The 21,205-nt window shown below is 42.1% G+C and overlaps 1 protein-coding gene and 1 non-coding gene across 3 annotated transcripts in view; both read right to left on the reverse strand.

Annotated features, from left to right (window-relative positions):
• The window catches only part of ZNF407 (zinc finger protein 407), a 334,136-nt gene extending 314,835 nt beyond the window's left edge, over window positions 1-19,301 (reverse strand). The window contains exons 1-2 of one of the 2 annotated variants that reach the window (XM_085220677.1): window positions 19,193-19,261; window positions 6,229-6,306 (exon numbers count right to left, since the gene is read on the reverse strand). In XM_085220677.1, the coding sequence (XP_085076803.1) occupies window positions 6,229-6,238 (10 nt within the window). In that variant the 5' untranslated portion in view covers window positions 6,239-6,306; window positions 19,193-19,261. Of the gene's footprint in view, window positions 1-6,228; window positions 6,307-19,192 lie in introns of both variants that reach the window. The other variant, XM_085220678.1, reaches the window with a different exon arrangement.
• Window positions 19,302-20,857: 1,556 nt separating this feature from the next.
• LOC116216520 (U1 spliceosomal RNA) lies at window positions 20,858-21,023 on the reverse strand. The gene has a single exon (XR_004159413.2). It is a non-coding gene; the product is annotated as a U1 spliceosomal RNA (small nuclear RNA).
• Window positions 21,024-21,205: the final 182 nt, after the last annotated feature.

A 21,205-nucleotide genomic window follows, 5' to 3' on the forward strand; every position in this document is an offset into this window, starting at 1 on the left:
TCTGCTGCTCTCAAGGATTGCTCTTCAAAGCCTGTATAAATGTCTGGGATTCCTTCAGACCAAGTGCAAACCTTGCACTTTGCTCTGTTGAACTTCATAATATTCACCCAGGCCCACTTTTCAAATCTTTTGATCTTCTCTTTGATAGAAGTAGAAAACATTTCACTGGAAATATGTTAGCATATATTCCTCCACGGTAATAGGTAAAGACAGTGCAGTTGAGATTTTCAATGTGAGACTTGCATTTCCCTAATCACCAGATGAAATTTAGAAAGATGTAATCTTAAATTAAAGTCTAGAGGACAGGCAATTCAGAAATGATCCATAAACCTGTAATGAACTGTAAGGTTTCCTAACCTGATGGTCAATACATTTTTATTTACTCCTCTTTTTGGTCATAAGCCAGCTCTTTAATGGAAGGAGTATGGACAGCCACAGAAGAACCCAAAGAAAGTATATTAACAGTTATCAAATCCAACTTTCTTCTGGACACAGAAAAAAAGGAAAGAATCTTTTACACTCCCAAAGCCTCAGGTATCCAGGGACCTCCAGCAAGACACCCTTCCCCCTCCAACCCTTAAATGAGGTCTGGTAAGGGGTGGATCCTGGTTCCATCCCTTCCAGTCACTCAGCTGCACTGCATAAGCTGAGCTCCCCTGGATTGGCCTAGCCTTCCCATCTGGTGCTCCATCACTGGTTCATGCCATGACTCAGCATTTCTGCTATAATGGAAAACAAATATCTCTTCATTAAAATTTCCTTTTTCAGACATCCAGTTCTTTTGGTGAAATCATAGATACTGTGAAGCAAGCCCGTTTTAAGGAGCTCCTTAAACAGCCAGAACAAAACTGAATGTGAACTCAACATAAAACCTTTGCGCCAAAAAAACATTTTCTCATTTGCAAAGGCATAACATCCTCCTTCATCAACTTAAAGGCATTTCTTAGAGTCTGACAAAGTTACTTCTCTTCTTTCAGAGAGACTATGTAAGAGAATACTCTCAATAATGAAACAGAAAAGATAGTAGGATTGTTGGTTCAGAAAGAAAGAAAGATCAACTTTACCTTGAAAAGTATCAGTTGCTATCAGTTACAACCACCTAGTTTTCCTTGTAGCTCAAGAATGCTGGAACTTCAAGCTGTGCATTGTAACCTTTTCTTTATGGACAGCAATTTGTTTTGTTAGGGCACCAGAGCCTCCAGAAGAGCCTTCCAAACAAGCTATAGGCTTTTGATGGCTAAGAACTTTGAAACTTCCACATTGCTGTATCTTCAGTAGTTAAAATAAGAAAATAAAAAGCCCACTGACAGTGCAGATACTGGGCTGATGACTATCTGCAGTCGTTAACATCATTTTCTCATAGGGCATCACAGGAAAATACAGCTTGCAGTATCACTCACATCCTTCTTTTTTTCTGCCTCCCTACCACTGAAAGTCCTTCAGATGGGGGAAAATGCCAAAAAAAAAAAAAAAAAAAAAAAAAAAAAGGAAATCTTTATGAACTCTTGACATAAAATATAGATATATATTAACTTACACCCCCAAAAATATGGATGAAGGGAGAGCTTCTTCATCATCTACTCACATCAGATAGTACCAAATGCTGCTTGTACCGTAGTGATGACTCATTAGATTAGCTTTGAGAAGAGTCCACGCACACACAAAAAGAGACCTGGATACATAATTTCAAGTGCTGCCAGAAACAATTGCATGCCCAAGGCATAAAGTAAGAGAGCTGCACTAATAGTTTCTAAAAAGCGTTCAATAACCCCAAGATATTCAACTTTTGAAATTTAAAGAGATTTCTGTGTTGTGAATTGTAAACTCAAAGAATTCTGACTATTTCCAGACAGAGGCACGGATATAGCAATAAAAATATACATCAAACTTCTGATCAAAGACATATCATATTTCTATAGCACCGTGATATTTATGGATGAAAAGCCCCGCTTAAATATTTCAGTAACAGTTTAGTCATCAGGTCCATTTCTCGAAAGGAAACATCCAGGAGAAAAGTAATCACTTCTTCATACAGAGTAATGAGTCTCTTGGTTTGTGAGAAATCCCAGAGTTACACAGCTTCATGAAAGATGCAATTCTGACCAACTTTGCCAATTAAAACTAGACAGAAAGAAAAAGTGAATGCAATTTGAATCTTCTCTCTATCGGAAGCTGTGCAACCCTCTTCCATGTGGAGGACCGCACTGAAATGCATCAGAGGAAGCACAAATGCTTCTCATGCTGCCACCTGCAGAAAGACATTACAAGTTTTAACTTTCCACTGCGCATTTGCAGAAAAAATTCAAAGTGTTATTTCTTCCAAACTGGCTCTTAGAATTTTCACCCCAGAAACCCTCATTCCATTCTCCTCTAAAACTCATGTGGTACAGTTTTCCCAGACAGACATTCTGATATCTAATACCCACCAAGGTTTACTGAATTTTCATCAACTTTCTCCAAAAACAAAAAGAAGACAGGAAATGGCTTTGTTGGCTCTTTGTTTAGAACTACTGTGAGGCAGAAGCAGCCCAGAGGCCTCGGCCATCACAACCCAGACCACACGTCTGCTAGCACTAAGAGGGGCAGCAGCACAGCTGGAAAGCCCAGTGCAAGCACCCAGCTCTGGGCTGGCAGCCAGGAGCCCGTTTTCTAAGTAGAACCCAGATGCAGAATGGAGATAGGAACTAGAAGAAACTACAAGGAAGGAGGAGGAAAAAAAAAAAAAAAAAAAAAAAAAAAAAAAAGATGTATTTTACACATTGAAACATTCTCTTCATTTCATGTATGACAATAACAGGAAAAAAAAAATACAACTAAAAAGAAGATGTGGTGCATTTTCCAGTCACTGCCCAGGTTCTGACTGAGCAACACCTTACAGTATATAAAAAAAAAAAAATCTAACCAAAACCACTTCAAATTAAAGTCAGAAAGACAATAGTTTGGATGCATTTAATCCACAACAAATGCAAGTACGTGAACTAAATTAAATAGATATCATGGTCCATGTAAAGTTCAGATGCCAAAAGCGTATAAAAGTCATCAACAGGAGGGAGAACGGTGGAAGGTAGGAAGGGAAATCCAGCATGCTTTAAATACTAGGATTTTCTGAATGATCATTTTAATTGCCTTGCCTTTAATGACTCTAACTTCTGCTAAGATCAAATGCACCCACGTGGTTTCCTTTAATGTACTTATCCCCATCTTTTAAATGACAGCAGCAAAGAATGCATCCAGTAATTGGTTGGTATACGCAGGTACTCAGCGTTACCGGGCTTCCAGCTGCGATGCTTCAATAGGCCGCTAAGGTGAAAAGGGCTGCACACGTGTTTCACTGAACAAGTAACATAAGAAGATAGGGTTGTTTGTGCAGTAGGTTAAGAAAAGTTTCCAGAGAAGGACACAAAGTGTACACATACTTCCAATGAAAGGGAGAAATTAATAAAAATAAAAGCATTCTTCTGACACCTGGTGGCCACTTCACACAAGGAAGTAATTGCATTTCAACCAGGAAAAGCAGTTCGAACAAAAATGCCCTACACATCTCTTTGGTGGACATATCTACAGAAATGACAGCCAGTATTATTATTAATTAAAATATACGCTCGTTAGAATATATATTTTTACATACATGCATGTATCAAATGAAGGTTGTATCAGTGTTAATATGCAGCAACATATCCAATTTTATCTATTAGGTTATTACACAGAGACAAAACCTTTTTCTCTGTACAAAGAAATAGAAGTGAGCACACAAAGTCTTTCAACTCAATCCTGTAAGACATACGAAATCCTGACTTTCTTTTCAGTTCTCATTTTCCAGTTAAGTTCCTTAAATAAGGCAGGGAGGGAGGAGGGGAAGAATGGGCAAAGTGGGGGCTGCTTCTCATTTCAGAAGGGCTCTGTGCTGTAGATGCTGCCCCTAATCCCTGTCACAGTACGTTAGCTCTCCAGTACACTTCGCAGAGCATAAGCAGCAGCTTCATTTCTTTGTATGACTGTTATCTCTAACAAAGACAAAGTAATATCCATCATTAGAAATTAGTTCAAAAAGACGACAGCTGTACACAGTTCTCAGCTACATAGGTGATAAACCTTTAACACTCAGTGGAAAGGCTGCATGTCAAATTATGCCTTTTCCCCTCAACAATTTCTTACAATACACGGAAGCAATCACAGTAGTACTGCCATCTCCTCTGCAGCAGGGAGGGTGATCTTCTCCCCGATAACCTCAGATGATTGTCACCAAGACTTAAACCATGCAAAGCGGTGCAAAGCTTGGCTTCTTCCATAATAACTGTTACTTGTTTTCAATTGCACAAACTCATGCTTCAGCTGAAGTCACTGAACACCCTTTAAAGCTCCATACTTCTGCATGCTGAAAGGTTCAAGAGTTTACCATTGAACATTACTCTGATTTCTATCACTGACTGTGACAACAGATGGAAGAAAATAAAAGACAGCGACGGGAGGCATCCAGATGTTATGGTGGCACACACAATATGAGAAGAGACAAAAACTGTTGCTGCCTTCTGCAGCGTCTGTAATGAGCTACTTTGACAGCGCAACATGGAGCTTCTTCCCTTCGCAGTCCCCACACTCTTTGTCCGTGCTGAGCCATGAAGCTACAAAAGGTGCCTTTGCTCCAGCCACGGAGGGAAGAGAAGCAGAAAGGTGAGAGCAAGAGCAGCACCCGCTTCGCACTGCAGCCTCTGCAGAGCAGGCAGATCTTCCCAAGCAAGGTCCAAACCAGGCAGATTGGAAGGGACTGGAAAGGAGAAGGGAGACCACCATCACCTGCAAACCCCAACCAATCTGGCCTACACAGAATTCACAATGCTGATACTTTGAAACAAACAGCAGGAAGGTTTCCAATGCCATTGCTGATCAATAGTATCCAGTTCTCCCACATCTGTTGTGTCAATGCAACAAATACTGTGCCTACCTAAGACCCTGAAACTTCATTACCTTCCAGAATTAGCAAGATACTTGCGCACAAGCATAGTTTCAGAGTGATTCCTACTAGATCTGAAGTCAGGCACAAATGTTCAAGTGCATTCCCAAACAAGGACTCAACTAGCAGTGAAAATTTTCATTTCTCCTTGAGGAACACTGCACGCAGTGCAGTTGCACTGGATACCACAACGTTTACTATCTACACCTTAGTACCTACAAAAATTAGGCAGCTTTATTCTGTTCTAAAAGCTACATCTTGCTTATTAGTTTTCTATTACCTGGATATCTGGTGCAAAATTTTTTTGTTATTTTGAGGTATATCATGCAACCACAGTGCATTTTCTTCAGTTTATCAGAAAATCATACCTCCAGTCAGGACCCCAAACCATCAAAGGCCTCACTGAAAAACATCAGAAACAGTCTTCTCCACTCCCCAACGTCCAGATGCAGCAGCAGCACCTAACGCTGAAGTGCTCAGGTTTACATCAGTTGTCCGATGGAAAAACAAATGCCAGCAAATCCAATGATCCCCACCACTGCCTCCTTCTCCCCAGATCCCTTTTGGAGAAGCAGCTCAAACAAGTGTTACAGGCTTGTGGATCCTTTCCAGAGAAGCTCCCTGCACTGCACATCAGCAGGGCCGCCTCATTTGTCCCCATAGATGGGGACCTTGGGGAGTGGAGCTCGTGTATGTTGCCTCTGTTCCCCTATATATCACTCTGCATTGGGAACGCATTAGGAGAGTGTTATTACTAAAAATACTACTAATTCCCTGAAAAGCACTGAGTTAAAATCAATCTTACAAACTTTCCCGAGATCAATAGGTTTTAATGAACAAAGAAAACATATTCTGCGGTGACAATGGGCAAGCTCACAGAGACCAAGCTAGAGTAAGAAATTACTGCCGTCCCAATATTTCCTTAGAGAAAAAAATTGACATACTACTAAGTAGGCTATCACTCAGTTCAGGCTCCACAAGGGTCTGGAGGACCACAAGCTTACCTGCACAATGATTTATAAGAGAGGGCAGCCAAGATACAAAGCCAGTTTTCACCACCGCAGACAGGGCATCACTTTGGCTCCTGAGCCTCAGCTCACTAAGCAATGGAGCCACACCAGCCCAAACTACAGACTTAACTTCTCTGACGGAGGAATATGGACACACAGTGCGCTGCACGCCAGACAGGCTGCCTGCTTCCTCTACCAAAGGGAACAGGCACAGTCTATTTTACTCCCAGGTGGTAAAAAGAATATTTAATCCCATGTTTCACTCACCAGTAGCCATTTTATGAAATTAAAAAGTTCCATGGGATTTCTTGTTCTAGCTGTAATCGTCAGTGGCAAAAAAAGAATCTAAAACAAAGCATACAAAAAACAAGAGTGAAAATATCTTTATATTTTCTGAAGTAGAACATAATGTTAAGCGCCCTGTTCCACTTTGCATTTTCCAGAACACTCAACCACTACATCCACTTTTCCAAAACATAATGATTCAGATTTCTGTTTTCCAGTAAATTCCATAAATATTTCATAATCAAATCCAACTTCTGTTTCGTCAGCTCTGCAGCCTTCCCCTGTAGATCCTTTCACTTTTTACATGAAACAGGAAAGGAATTCATTTCTAACAGTTCCCCTGTAATTCTATTTTGCAATTAAAAAACATCATTTCCGAGCACACACCATTTTTCAAGACCGTAATATATATTTTCTATAAAGCAAACAATACAGAAGATTTTCTTTGTTAAACCTCTGTAACAACACAAGTCACAGTAATATAAATATGCAAAGGTTCCTACTAAAACAACCATTGCACCTTTCTCATCAAACTCATTCTGCATTATCATGTTTAGGTGACCTAAGTATTCGTAGAGACACATACGTAGGAAAAAATAAGTAAATATCCCTTTAGCAGCTACAAATTCCTCACCAAATCCCCTCCCAGAGAAGTCTACACTTGGGCTCTCAGCTACTTAGAAGACAGCCTACTGCCATTAGTGTTATAAATAAAAAGAATGCACACAAAACTTCTAAATCCAAATCAAGTCACTGCAAAGAGGGCATTTGAAAGTCAAGATATTTCTTTAAATGCTTAAAAAGAACTCAGAAAGTAACGTCAGATAGCCAGCTTTTATTATTTTATCTTCTGAAATTGTTATTCACAATTGAAAACAGTGACACAAAAATACGTTTTTGTTATCAAAATTAGTTCTTATTTAGAAAACTCAATTAAGAATGAAAAATTAAGTGACATTAGCCTATTTTTAATAACTTGCAGATTTTTAAAGTGCCCAATTATAAAAGAAAAAGGGACTACAGAATAAAGATAGCAAATACACAAATTCAAGGCTATTAAAAGGCAGACACATGAGCTCCCATGTATCTTGTGCCATTGGTAAAAAGGTTGTTTTATTATCAGTGTAACTAATCACAATGAAGCCATCTCTTACAACTAAAGTCATTATAATGAATTTTCTTTACAGCTACAGAGAAATGGGATTTGCTGTTCCATATCAAACTAGAACAGGCTGTATAAATTTTTCTTCATATTTACTGTTAAATGTAATTTTTATCTATAAAATCAGCCATGAAATATTAAAAACTGAAACAACAGAATTTATATCCTTTACTTAATTTAGTTTAAACGGTCTATTCACTAAAGAGAGGGAAAGAAGGTTACATATGTATTATGGCACGCCCTCCCCTCTCCTCTCTAAGCATTTCCATTATAAACCCCTTCGTTTTTGGAATTTACAACCGGGCTGTAAAAACTTACTCCACACTTAGAGTTGGTACACTTTTCTTCTTTACAAATTCAAAAAATAAATAAATAAAGACATTCCAGGAGCAAGACGAGAAAGCAATGGAGAGAAGAAGAAGAAAAGTAATCGGAGGCGGAACTTTCAGGCTCAGACGTTGATATCGGGTGAGGAAAGGCCGTGCAGCCCCCAGTTGCTCTGCCTACTGCCTTCACACAAAAGTGTCCTGGGGGGAAGGACAGAGGAGGGGCCTTGGCAGGCCGAGGAGCCAGTGCTCACCCAGGGAGATGAAGCAACACAGCCCTTAGGTGCGCCCTGCCTACCGTGCTCAGCCAGGGCTCCAGCCTTCAGGCAGCCCCTAGCTAACTTTATTCGTCAGCAAAGGCTCACTCTTAGTCATTCTTTGACTAACCTGTCAGGGCGGTACAAGTGGTTTGCTGCCTGGAACATGAACAGTATGTTTAGAAAGTCATCGGTCCTCTGCGGTTTGGGGGTGGTCATGGTCCAAAACATACCCTTTGGAAGGAAAGGTTCAGACAGCTGCCTTAAGGACAATGCTTTCCTGCCATTTTTGTTTGTTTGTTTGTTTAAACTCATTCCAACTCTATAGTGAATTGCTGTTTTGAACTGTAGGATTTGATACGTCTCGCTTCATGCAAAACTACTAATAACATTAAGGCCAAAAAGTTAGCAAAATACAGACAAGGTCTGTACATGTTTAGCAACATTTGCTTTATCTACAGGTAAGAGGAGAGTCAATAAAGGATGATGGAGAAGCAGAGACCTTTCCCTTTCTTTGCATTCACCAAGGAGGTGTCTTCTGCTTCCTCTGTCGCCTCTATTTCCCCAAAGGACTGGAAATAAAAATTACTGACCCAGATTAACTTCTACATCTTACAACTGTCCATCTGAACAAAGAAGAGACGAAGAACTCACAGCACAGGAATAAAACTGGGTCAGACTATTCTTTCACACAAAAGGAAACAACATTCCGAAGAAAAAACAGTAGGGGTGATTTGGTACATTTCAAAAACGTTTGGAAAGAGCAGATGCTCTGCTAATTTCAGATTACCTGCATGCAGACAGTGGAAGATATTTCTGAAATATATACACATAAAAATGTGGTAGAAAGGTATTATCTCCACACTCTTCTGCCATACACTCAAAAGTTATACATGAGCAAAAAGAACTACAAGGTAAGAATGTTAAGGATCCAATACTGGTATCACATGGCACAGCTCCTCCAGGTGGAGGAGAAAGACGTTCCGCACAATACAGAACTCAGGAAAGCAGAGCTCTTGTATCAGGGAACCTGGGCAAAAAGAAGAGCTAACACTGACTGCTACCAGCACGCTCTTTACCGCTCACAAATGTGGACAGCCCTGGTCCTGTGCCTTGACATGCCAGCTGATGAAAGCGTCCTGGTATCCAGAAGCAGGCACCTAGCAAAGCCAAAGGGAGCTGCTTCGTAACGTTATGTCCAAGCGTGCACATCTCATGTAGAGATTAATAAGTTTCCATGATGATGCACTAAAAATCCACATTCCCTCTAACAGTATTATTATTTTTCATGTCAAAAAGCACAGACACTAAGGGTATTTATGTTAGAATTTATTGTATATTTATTCTCCAAATGAATAGGAAAAAAGTATTCATTTCAAAAAGGTATTGACGAAATATGAGCAAACACAAAGTACTTGTTCTACCCTCCAGCATTTCTTAGTAGCAAGACACTGGAAGTGCATTAGGAGCACTCTGTAGAGCTACTCAAACAAAAACATACATAAAAGAAAAACCTTAACAATATGTCATTTAATTCTAAAGCGCACTTTACAAAGTACTGGAATTTGGGGGAGTGTTACTCCTGAAAATGTCTTTAAATTTTCCTTATTTGGAATTAGTAGCATAGCTGCATTCCATACACACTGTTGTATTGTTTTACCCAGCCAACCTGCTAAATAATTAAAAACAAGCAGGGCCAAGCTTCAGGCTGACCTGCAGTGACTCCTGTATGTATTCTCAACATTACCACAAGCATTGAATGCCACTGATCTTCAGCTTCTAATAACTGATCAAAGAATATTGCCCTGTAACAGACTATGAGCTAAAATCATAGTGCTGAAGTGTGCATTTTCAAAAAAAATGGTTTATAGCTCGAGATTTAAAATGCAAAGTTTCCATTATACTTAATAATTAAAATGCATGCTGTGTTATGGTTACATTTGGTGACTGGATAAGTAGTACCCCAACCGAGTTAAACAATGCTTTTTTCCTATTAGAGTTCATATTACCATATCATCTATTTGTTTAAGAAAAGGAAGAAAAAAAGCACAGCAAGAAAGAAGGAATAAAAAAGAAATATGAATATCAAACATACTGAAAGACAGCGAGGACCAAGGTAGCAAGAAGACCTGGCATCAGCAAAATATACACCAGCTGAAAGTGGAGAAGCTGAAATATCTAAGTACTTAAAGTGTGAAAACTTCCTTATGAAAAAGAATATTTTCCATTTGTCAATGAGGGTTCAAAGCAAATGCTTTAAATCTTACTCGGTGTTCCTGGATTCAGTCGTTACAAATTTAAGGAATACAGACATCACTGCCAAAGAGCGGACTCTCGCAGGCTGTCAACTTCTTAATCAGGGTCTGACTTCACTGGGAAGTGTGAAATTATGTAATTATTTATGCTTGGCAATTCTGATGGTTTAGACAATTCCAGCACTCTGAACATCTTCTTTTAGCAAGCAAAATTTCTACTGCAATGTTATTTCAGGGAATACAGCATTTTTTCTTTCTGTGCTCCCTAAGTGTTTTCTTCAAACAAAATTTAAGTGTCTATGTGAAGTATTTCACCTGTTCCAATACAGAGACCACTGAGTTTTGAAACATAATTTACAATGAAAAATAACTAATAAAAAAAAAATCCTAGTGAAACCATGGCTACAGTGACATCAACTGCAGTTTTCTTAGCACTCTCAGTTAGATCAGATGCTATCCAAAGCTCTGCCATTACAAACCTATAGACTGCTGTGTACTTATAACAAACAAATAATACTTGACCTTCAAAATAATCATATTCCCTATATATCTGTACTTCCGCACAACATCTATATAAAATTTCAGAGTTATCAAATACATTTTTAATTATCTTTGTATCAGTAGTGGACTAGAAGAAAGGCCTGAAAGCTTGCCCACCTCTCCTTCTGTCGTAGTGGCCTAATGTATTACTTCCACTCACATGCCTTCTCCTCCTCCTCCTCAGGAATCTGCCCCGAGCAGATACCCCTTGTGAAAGGTATTTACAAATAGCATGCAAAATACAAACACAGCCATTTTCTTTGGCCAAAAAAAGTCAACGCAGTTTAGTCAACGCTCTACCTCAGAATATACTGTGTTGATAACAGGAACACCAAAAACCTTAATGATGATAACAAGGAAGAAAACTACGTATTCCTTTGAGTCAGCCTCCACCTGCAAAGCTGAGTGTGTTTTTCACATGGAAATGAAAACCAGGCAGCCTGAACAGAGCCGGCAAAATGCATTCTCAGGTGTTTTCTTTGCCTCTCCAAACAACTGTCTATCATGCCTAACAATATTGTGCCCAACAGGGATTCCTGGGCTCCAAGAGAAGTTGCTCCTTTCGTCCTACCAGACACAGGCTCTGGAGCAGCAGAAGGAAAACCTCCAAAGCCCAATCAACACTCCCTTTCTCTTCAGCCCCTTCCTCTTCCTTGCTTCCTTGTTTCGCCATCCCTACTGCATGTCCTCTGGGCGACACAAAGAAAATCAAACAGGGAGCAAATCAATTAGGCCTCCTGCACATATCAGCAGAGGCACACACAAAGCAGGCCATGAAAATACTACTCAAGAGGTTTCAAGCTACCCAGATTTAGAATAGCTGCCAAATTCAGGAATCTGTAGCTCTGACAATGGAAGTCAAATCACAAACAATAATAACAAATAGACACTTTTTCTTATACCTGCAAAGCTCCCAGTACCAGCACAAAACAACGCATTACAAAACCTCTGCTCTAAAACCAAGCTCAGAGGTTTCTTGGGTCAAAAAAGTCCAATTTTATTTCTTTGTTTTTCTATACGCAAACTACGAGATGGAGAGCTTGTGTCAGGTCCTGATTTTCATCATTTTGACGCAAATTGAAAAAATTCTGTTAAACTGAATGGAGATACTCCGATTTATATTCAAGTAAATGACATAAAATTCTAGTCCCAGGTTTTCTTTCCTTCCTGATTAAATTACATTAATGTACACTCAAAACAACTACTGCTAGTCATACTATATTTTTGAGCAGAAAAGCTTAGCTGCTAACAAAACATCACACGCACACATACATGAACTCTTCAGGCGTCTTTCATACTTCTGAAGCCTTGCAACAATAACCAACGCTGCAGTATGTGAGCAACAACATATTGTCCTAAACGTGGGGCATAAATGAATCTGCTATCCGTACGGAAAAGTCCTATACGCTGCTGTCTTTCCCTAAGATACCTTTTATTAACCTCACATGTAAATGATATCTCAAAAAAACATACCACTCTTTTCCTACACAGAAAGCACCAGGAAAAGGCCCAAATACTGACTATTGCATCTTCTCATTGTTAAAAGGCTTGACAGAAAGTATTTATTGCTATATTACCCCTAATTAGCAGTTTAAGCTTGTTAACAAGAAGAGTTCTTTTTATTTAAGATAAATAGGAATTATCTTTCCATTGTATAGGTAAAACTTGTAAATAGGACAGCTCATAAATTCTAAGATGAGAGTAACTAGGAAACTATTCATTAAGGCTTGTGTTATAAATTCAAAACATGAAGCATAACATGCTTAAAGAAGAAGGTTTTATTTTTAAAAGCATTCATTAGGCTCTCATCTTCAAGTCTCAGACTTGTAAATAATTTAAAATGAAAATTTGAACAACAGGGAGAAAAAAAAAAAATGCAATTCAAATCATTCCATTGTTATACCAATAGAACTGAAAACAATAGAAAATAAGTTGGCAGATCTTGATGAAAACATCCATAAAACATTTTTATGCAGCGTATCTTTGAACTTACATATTATGCTACCGCTGGATCCAGTCCAAAAATAAATTAGCTTTGACTTACAACAATCAGGCAATGCCCAGTACAGGATACATGTGCTAAACTAGTAATTCTGACTATTCAATGCACTTTACTCTGCCGCTGCCAAAATAAACAAGCTGCAGCTTACAGAATCACAGAATTACCAAGGTTGGAAAAGACTTCCAGGATCAATTAGTCCAACTCTTTGCATTCCACCAATATTTCCCCACTGACCACATCCCTCAGTGCAACATCCACGCAGTTCTGAATACCCCCAGGGACAGTGACTCCTCCACTTCCCTGGGCAGCCTGTGCCGCTGCCTCACCACTCTTCATGAGAAGGAATTTTTCCTTATATGCAACCTGAACCTCCCTTATAGATTAAGATAATCCTTCATAGATTCTTTTAAGAATTTTTATTACTCCATTTTGGCTTTTTGGAAACGTATATCCTACTAACAATTTATATGAAGTAAGGTGAGAACCCCTTCCTTTGAGAGAGTAAGATACACCCACATTTGTCTCACATGGGGAGCATGTGAGGAACAGCTGCCCGGAACAGCATTTACTGCATCAGTATTGAAAACTGGAGCTGAAGACAAATGTAACAAATCTAACAAAACAAAACACTGGGATCACTGCTGTCCTTCCTGCACATCCAGTGTCTCCAATTCAATGTCAAGATTCACCTGCAGAAGGTGTGTTACATAGCAAGGAACTAGAAGGAAGCGATTATTTTCCTTTGTTGTAAGTATGGAATTTGCTATCTTTTTCCCAAGAACAATCCATCTGAAATATCACACACTATATCTCATTTAAACACACAACGGAAGACAAGCCTGCAACAGGCATTCCTTTCTCCTCATTAGCAGACAAAGGAACTGCAAAAGATAAGAGTGCTGCATTTCTATGCCATGATTCTCATGGAGAAAGATGTGCACGCTTGCTGTGCATCAAGTGGAAGTCAGTACCTGCTCCTCAGAAGCACTGAGCTCACTGCACGCACCACGCACCTGCACCACAACTCTGCTGTGCAACTGCAGAGCACAAGCAGTAATTCAAAGAACCACAGATTTGTCTAAGTTGGAAGGGACCCTTAGAAGTCATCTAATCCAACTCCCCCGCAATGGCCACGGAGTTGCAATGACCTACAGCACGATCAAGTGGACTCTGGCATTTCTGGCAAGCTCTGGGCATGCAGACTGTATGTCACTCTTGGAGCAAGGTAGTGACTATTAGGAACATCCAAACTGTCCACAGGGAACAGACGCCAGGCAGCACATTGGAGCAGTAGGATGCTTTCTGCAGAAAGCTGGCACAACAAGGTCATCCCTGTTCTGCTTTTCCTTAAGCACAAAAGCAGGAGGTACCAACTTGTTCTGCACCTCCCTCACCAGATGGCAAGCAGGCTTCATTCTGCCAAGGTGTGTCTGGGTGGCTTAGTTCGTGCCTTTATAGCAAACGTTCTGATGACTTACTAGAAGCAAATAAACCAACCATTAACCCAAACAGGATAGAAATGAACAGGCTACAGAGCAAGTCCAAATATAAAAATCTGTCTTGTGTAACGAGAAATATAGAGCCATGCTGGAGCTTTAAGGCAATCGAAATGGCACACAAACTGTTTGTTTCTTTATTTTAATCAGAATCCTTTTGAAGATCACATGCTTTCGACTTTCTTGCTGTTTCCAAATAATGTATTTTATAACACATTACTGTATAGATTCCAAACAAAAATAATGCACAAAACAGCGATTTATAAGTAAGTCAATGACTTTGTATTACTGTTTAAAGAGTCACAGAATGGATAAGATTGGATAACTGCAATGAATTTTAACATTTAAATACATACCTTTGTATCCATACTTTAACACAGACTTCTGAAATGTCAAAAATGGGGCTAAGCACAGCACGAAAATTTATTTTTAACTACAGCAAAACAAAGAAATATCAGACAGGGAAGTATCTATGTGCATGTCTGTAGCAAAAAAGTCACCTGTAGAGGTGCATATGCCTAGATCTAGACATTGGAACAGCATATACCTAAACTGCTTCACATAACCCCTTAATGCCTGTTACAAATGCCACACACACCCCTAACAACTTAAATCTCTTCTCCTTTGAGGACAGGCTGAAAGAGCTGGGGCTGTTTAGCATGGAGAAGAGAAGGCTCCGGGGAGACTTCACGGCAGCCTTCTGTTGCCTGCAGGGAAGCTGGGGAGGGTCAAGGAGCGTAGTGATACAACAAGGAGGCTTTAAAATAAGAAGGGTATGCTTAGGTTAGAACTAAAGAAGAAATTCTTTACTGAGAGTGCAGTGAGGCGCTGGCACAGCTGCCCAGAGAAGCTGTGGTGCCCCATCCCTGGAGGTGCTCAAAGCCAGGTTGGATGGGGCCCTGGGCAGCTGAGCTGGTGGGGGGCAGCCCTGCCCACGGCACGGGGTGGGGCTGGGTGGGCTTTGAGGTCCTTTCCAACCCAAGCAAAATGAGTTTTAGACTTAAGAAATGCAGAGGCAATTAAAATTTACTCTTGTACAGTAAAGGATCAAAGAAAACCAAGAACATCTGCAACTTCCCAGCCCAGTTAAATATAATCCAGGAAGTTCAGACAGCAGTTCAGTAGTAGCCAGAATACCCAGAGAAAAGATCATCCTGCGGCAGAACAATGACAAAAAAAATCAATCAGCAATCAACAACTCTGTTAAAGCAGCACTGGAAAGCAGACTTGAGTCTTACAAACAAATATTTTTCTTTTAGGACATCACAACTGACTGTTTCTAAACGAACCTAGGGTAATTTCTTCATAAAGAAGCACGAGTTGCTAGTGCGTACTATAATTTTTTTTTTGCATTGAGGAAAGAAGCTAATTAGACTGCACTGTGCTCCAGAGCTACAGATGGCTGCTCTTTTTTGTGAGTTTGGGATATGTTCCTCTAGTCTGGTTTTATTCAAAACAGTTTTGTTTGGTTTTTTTTTTTACAACCATGATCAGGTTGAGAGCTTATGGGTTAAAATTAGGGACCAGACCAATATAGGACATCCAGTGATCTACCAAAGTACATCCAATCAAGGATAGCCTGTTGATGAGGCCTTCTTGTTTCATCTACAAGAATGTAGCCACACTTGCAGGCTCTCACCCTGATTGGGGATTTCAACCACGCAGATATTTCCTAGGAAAACATCACAAGCTGCAAGCAATCCAAGAGCACCTCTCCTATGAAGACAAGGTGAAGAATCTAGGCTTTTTTAATGTAGAGAAGAGAAGGATCTGGGAAGACATCTTTGTGGCCCTTCCAGTACCTGAAGGGATCTTATAATCAGAAGGGGGAACAGCTTTAAGCTAAAAAAGAGGAGATTCAGGTTAGATGTTTGGAAGAAATTCTTCACTCACGTGGCAGTGAGGTACTGGCACAGGCTTACTGAGAAGTTGTGGCTGCCCCATCCCTAGACATATTCAAGGCCAAGTAGGATGGAACCCTGGCAATCCTGACCTGTGGTTGGCAAACTCTCCCTATGGCAGGGGGTTGGAACAAGGCGATTTTTAAGGACCCTTCCAACTGAAGCCTTTGTGTAACCCAACAGGCAGCTCAGTGTCACACAGCCGCTCACTATCCCTCACCAAGTGGGATGAGAAAGAGAATTAGAAATAAAACAGTGAGCTGAGATAAAGACTGTTTACTACGACAGAAGAGGAAAACAGAAACAAAAATGCAATGATAACAAAATATATAGCTACAATGCAATTAATCATCACCTGCTGGCTGGTACACGGCATCAATGCAACACAAGATTCCACCCTACTGACCAATGCCCAGCACACACAGTCACACCCCCAGCTAGTCCTACACAGAGTTATGGCCTCCCACATGCGGTGTCACATGGTACGGAATGATTCTTGGCCTAATTAGGGCCACCTGTCTTGACTCCATCCCACTTCACCACCCCTTCCCCCCAAAATCCCCCCTCAGCCTGTGCTATCAAAGGCAGTGACTCTCCCCTGCTGAGCGGCTCTGCTCATTCAACAGCAACCACAAGTGGTGAGATGTTAATGTTGTTTTGGTGAAACCAGGACAGCCATATCATGTGCTCCAAGACATCTCAAATGGCACAAATTAAAGTACTGTAAATGAAAACAATCCAGAAGTGTGTTTAAAAAGTGCAATCTTCCTCTGCATAAAAATGTATCCTTCAGAATGTTACCCCCTGAGAAGTGATAATACTACCCATTTCCCTATCTTTTTAACCAGTTTACAGTAAACAATTTTATTCTTTATCCCATGGAAAGCCAGCTTATGATCATTTAGAAGAATGAGATCAAAATCTTCTCAAAAATTCAAGTGCACGACATCAGTAAGATCTTCCTTTTTCAGATCTGACACTCACTTAGTGATTCAAATGGGTGGTGCTGTCTCATTGACTCCTTTCATTCTTCCAGTACCAAAGCCAAAATAAGCAATAGATTCAATGGTAATGAATAGTTTTGTGATGTTACATATGAGTTGTCCTAGAATTCAGCAAGAATCCGTGCTTTTTCCTCTCAGAAGGCCAGAAACCATTCATACCACAACATTTCATTTTGTAACATAACACAGCTTCAAACAGGATTAGGTAGAGGTATGTATGCTTCCATTAATCTCAGTGTTTGGACATTGCACCAGAGATGACAGAATCCTGACTGTGAAAAGTATTATTTCTCTAGCTAAATTGCTGAACAGAATGGAAACCTCCAGACATATTTAAACTAAATGCACAGAATGTGCTATACTCTGTTCTGTAAGTATATATCCTTTGCTAGCAATAGAAAAACAGCACTGGTCAGATACAATATCACCAGAATTCATAGTTCCTGAGCAGCAAGGTAGGCACAACTTCTGCTTGCAAAGTAAAAGACACCTTTGGAAGTTCTGCAGATGAGAAACTAGAAATCACAACGCTTTCCTATTTTTTGCTTCTTTACTGGCTTTATGCATACATGCTAATACATTCCTTGAGCTTTTGTTTTAGCATAGTCCAATGAGACAAAAAAAAAAAGCTTTGCAAGAAAAATAGGTGCATTTTTTATTTAAATTTTTATAAACATGCTTAATGCTGTACCGACATTTGGTGGGAAGGCCACAGACTAAAGATTAAACTACTCTGATGGTACCAAGTTCTGACAATCTGGGCCAGGTAACACTTATGAGCTGTGAACACCAACCCGAGTGCTTTGGCAGGATGTCCTAGGAGCAACCAACAGGTGACATAAAAGAACATAGAGTACCATTTTGAGAAAACTTCAGCTTCAGAGCAGGGCAAGGTCTTAGAGAGACACAGCAGGGAGCCAGCCCAGGGCTGCCCTGGCCTGCACCTGGAGCCTCTACGTGCACTGAGAGCAGGGGAGGTGACCTGCAATGTCAGGGCTGGTGTCACTGTAAAACTAGCTATGTGCACAGTGTTTTGTTGCAAACTATATACATGCAACTACTAATTGTAATGGCAGTGCTTTCTCCCTCTCACATCCCTCATGGAAAGTCTAAAGGGCACATCAAAACTGTTAGTAAAACTTTGTAAGCTGCCCTTGGGTCCCCCCTCAGAGATGGAACATCCCGAGTTGCTTCCCTGAGCTCTACAGAGCTGCCTCCTGTGCCAGCCTACTGCTAATTCACTCTAAAATCTGAATGGTTCACTCCACATCTCTTCCTAGCACTAAGCACCACCAGCGAGGCGTGCTACACATTTCCTACGCGGGTCCAAGCCCGCCAAGAACCGCTGCCATCAGTTCTGCTCGCCTCAGCGCGCTCCGGCAGGAGCCACAACTCCCCGAGCCGCTGCCCTCCGCACGCACGGAGCGGGGTTCCCCAGAGCCGGCAGCGGGAGGCGTCCCAGGCCCACCGCATCGCGCCTGCGCAGAGCCGAGCCCAGCCGCGCCCTGCCGCCGCTCACGCACGCGCCCAATCGTCGCCGCGCGGCCGTTGGAAGCCCATCGGCCGGCAGCGTCCCCGCGTGACAGCGGAACCAACGGCCGGCGGAAGCCCCCCGCCCTCCCCCTTCGCTGCCCTCCTCTCTCCCCCCCACATCGGCGGTCCGCCGCAAAGGAAGAACTGAGGCTTGGCTCCGGCGAGCAGCCAATCGGTGCGCAGGATGTTCGTCCCGCCCCCGACGCCCCGGCCATTCAGCGCGCTTCGGGGCAGGAACGCGCGAGCGGATTGGCTCCGCCGAGCGCTGCTGGCCGTCCGCCCACCAAGAGCAAAAAAAACGACGGTAGCACAGAGGCCCAAAAAGCCCGAGGGAAGACGGCGAGCAGGCCGCAGGCCAACCGCGGCCCGATACCCCTACAGGCAGCGCCCGCGAGAGTCCGAGGTGGTCGCCCGCCCCGGGCCTCCGAACGGGGAGGCGAAACAGCCGCGTGCCAGCCGGCCGAGCTTACCGCATGGGGGGAGCCGTCCGCCTCCGCTTGTGGTGATCTTGGTCACAAGTGGCGCGCCGTAGATTCGCCGCGTTGCGTCACGACGCAGGGGTAGGGGGGCGGGCGAAGCCCCGCTCACGTGACACGGCGCCGGGGCGGGAACCCGGCGCGAGGGGTGTCGCGTGGCGGTGTGGGCGCGAGAGAGTGTGAGCAACGGCCGCGCGCAGGGCGGGGGTGCCCCCGCCGTGTTACCCTGCGCGGGGAGTTGGCGCCGGGTTCTGCTGAGCCACAAGAAACGGGGAGCGATTTGTGAAACACCTCAACGTTTTGTTGTCTGGTGAAGAAAACGTAGCACTCAAACACTTAGTAATTATTCCCTTTTTAAAGTCAGGTGATTAGTTAAATACCGAAGGTAAAGCGGCATAACCTAAAGAGCCCAGACATCACGGAATCATAAAATTTGAGTTGGAAAGGGGCTTTAAAGGTCATTTTGTCCAACTCTCCTGCAGTGAACAGGGACACCTACGGCTACATCAGGTTGCTCATCACACCGTCCCGCCTGACCTTGAATGTCTCCAGGGATGGGGCATCCACCACCTCTCTGGGTGACCCGTGCCAGTGCTCATCACTCTTACCTTACAGAAAAAACTTTCTCCTTATGTCCAATATAAATCTCCCCTTGTTCAGTTTGAAACCATTTCTCCTTGTCCTGTCACCATAGGCCCTGCTGAAGAATTTGTCCCCTTCTTATAGCCCCCTGTAGATACTGACCCAGAACCTTCTCTTCTCCAGGCTGAACAGCCCCAGCTCTCAGCCTGCCTTGATAGTGGAGGTGTTGTGTCACTTGGATCATCTGTGGTGGAAAACAGTTGCTATTTCCCAACTGCTTAAGGTTTTTAAAATAAAGGACTGCCACTTAAATTCTGATTACACAGCCTTTTTTTAGTAAATCCTATTTAAGTTAAATGTCATTTAGCATTCTTGAAAGCCAGTGTGGGTGGTAGCAGTAGAAGAGAGGAAGCTTACCTATGTTTGGAGTTTTGCCTGTTTCATACCCTCCACAAAAAAAAAACATTGCCAGGCTTCCTAATTAGGCATAACAATTTTGTTTCATTTAGCCAACATGCCATTGCTAATTTGTTAGCCATACAACTCTGAGATGCTGGCTCTGTGGTACATTGTAAGGGCCATGGATGATTTAAGGACAAGCAGTCTCTACAGCCTGAGGGCTGAAACAATTACAATTGCAGAATCATAGCATGGTTTGCATTGGAAGAGCCTTCAAAGCCCACCCAGCCCCACCCCGTGCCGTGGGCAGGGCTGCCCCCCACCAGCTCAGCTGCCCAGGGCCCCATCCAACCTGGCCTTGAGCACCTCCAGGGATGGGGCACCACAGCTTCCCTGGGCAGCTGTGCCAGCACCTCACCACTCCCTGAGGAAAGAATTTCTGCTTAACATCTTACCTAATTCTCCCTTTAGTTTAAAATTGTTCCCCCTTGTCTTATCGCTATCAGACTGTGTAAAAAGACAGTCTCTCTCCTGTTTACAAATTCCTTTTAAGTATTAGAAGACTACAGTGAGGTCTCCCCAGAGCCTTCACTTCTCTAAGCCAAATAAGACGAGCTCCTTTAGCTTCTTTCCATAGGAGAGATGCTCAAGCCCTCTGAGCATCTTCATGACCCTCAAAAGGGGAGAATGCAAACACGATCTCCCGCTACCACAGGTTTTATGCAGTGAAGTTTTCCACATTTGGGGAAATCACAGGGATCAGCACACCTGGAGTACAGGGGGTAAGCCTTACCCTGGGAAAACTACCTGCCTGATGACAGTGTGTCCCCAGCCAAGTGAAATGAATGTGAAAGTCTGTTGAGTTTCATTAGATTAAGTGTAACACAGAACACTGGTGAGAGAAGGATCTCTTTTTTTGTCCAGTACCTAAAGGTTGTAGTGCATATTTTAATTATCCTTTATCTAATAACGAATCTAAAGAGAGGAAGACTCCCTGAGTTTAGTGCAGATATATTAGGATATAGA

This window comes from Meleagris gallopavo, chromosome 3, assembly GCF_905368555.1.
Source record: "Meleagris gallopavo chromosome 3, MGAL_WU_HG_1.1, whole genome shotgun sequence".
NCBI lineage: Eukaryota > Metazoa > Chordata > Aves > Galliformes > Phasianidae > Meleagris > Meleagris gallopavo.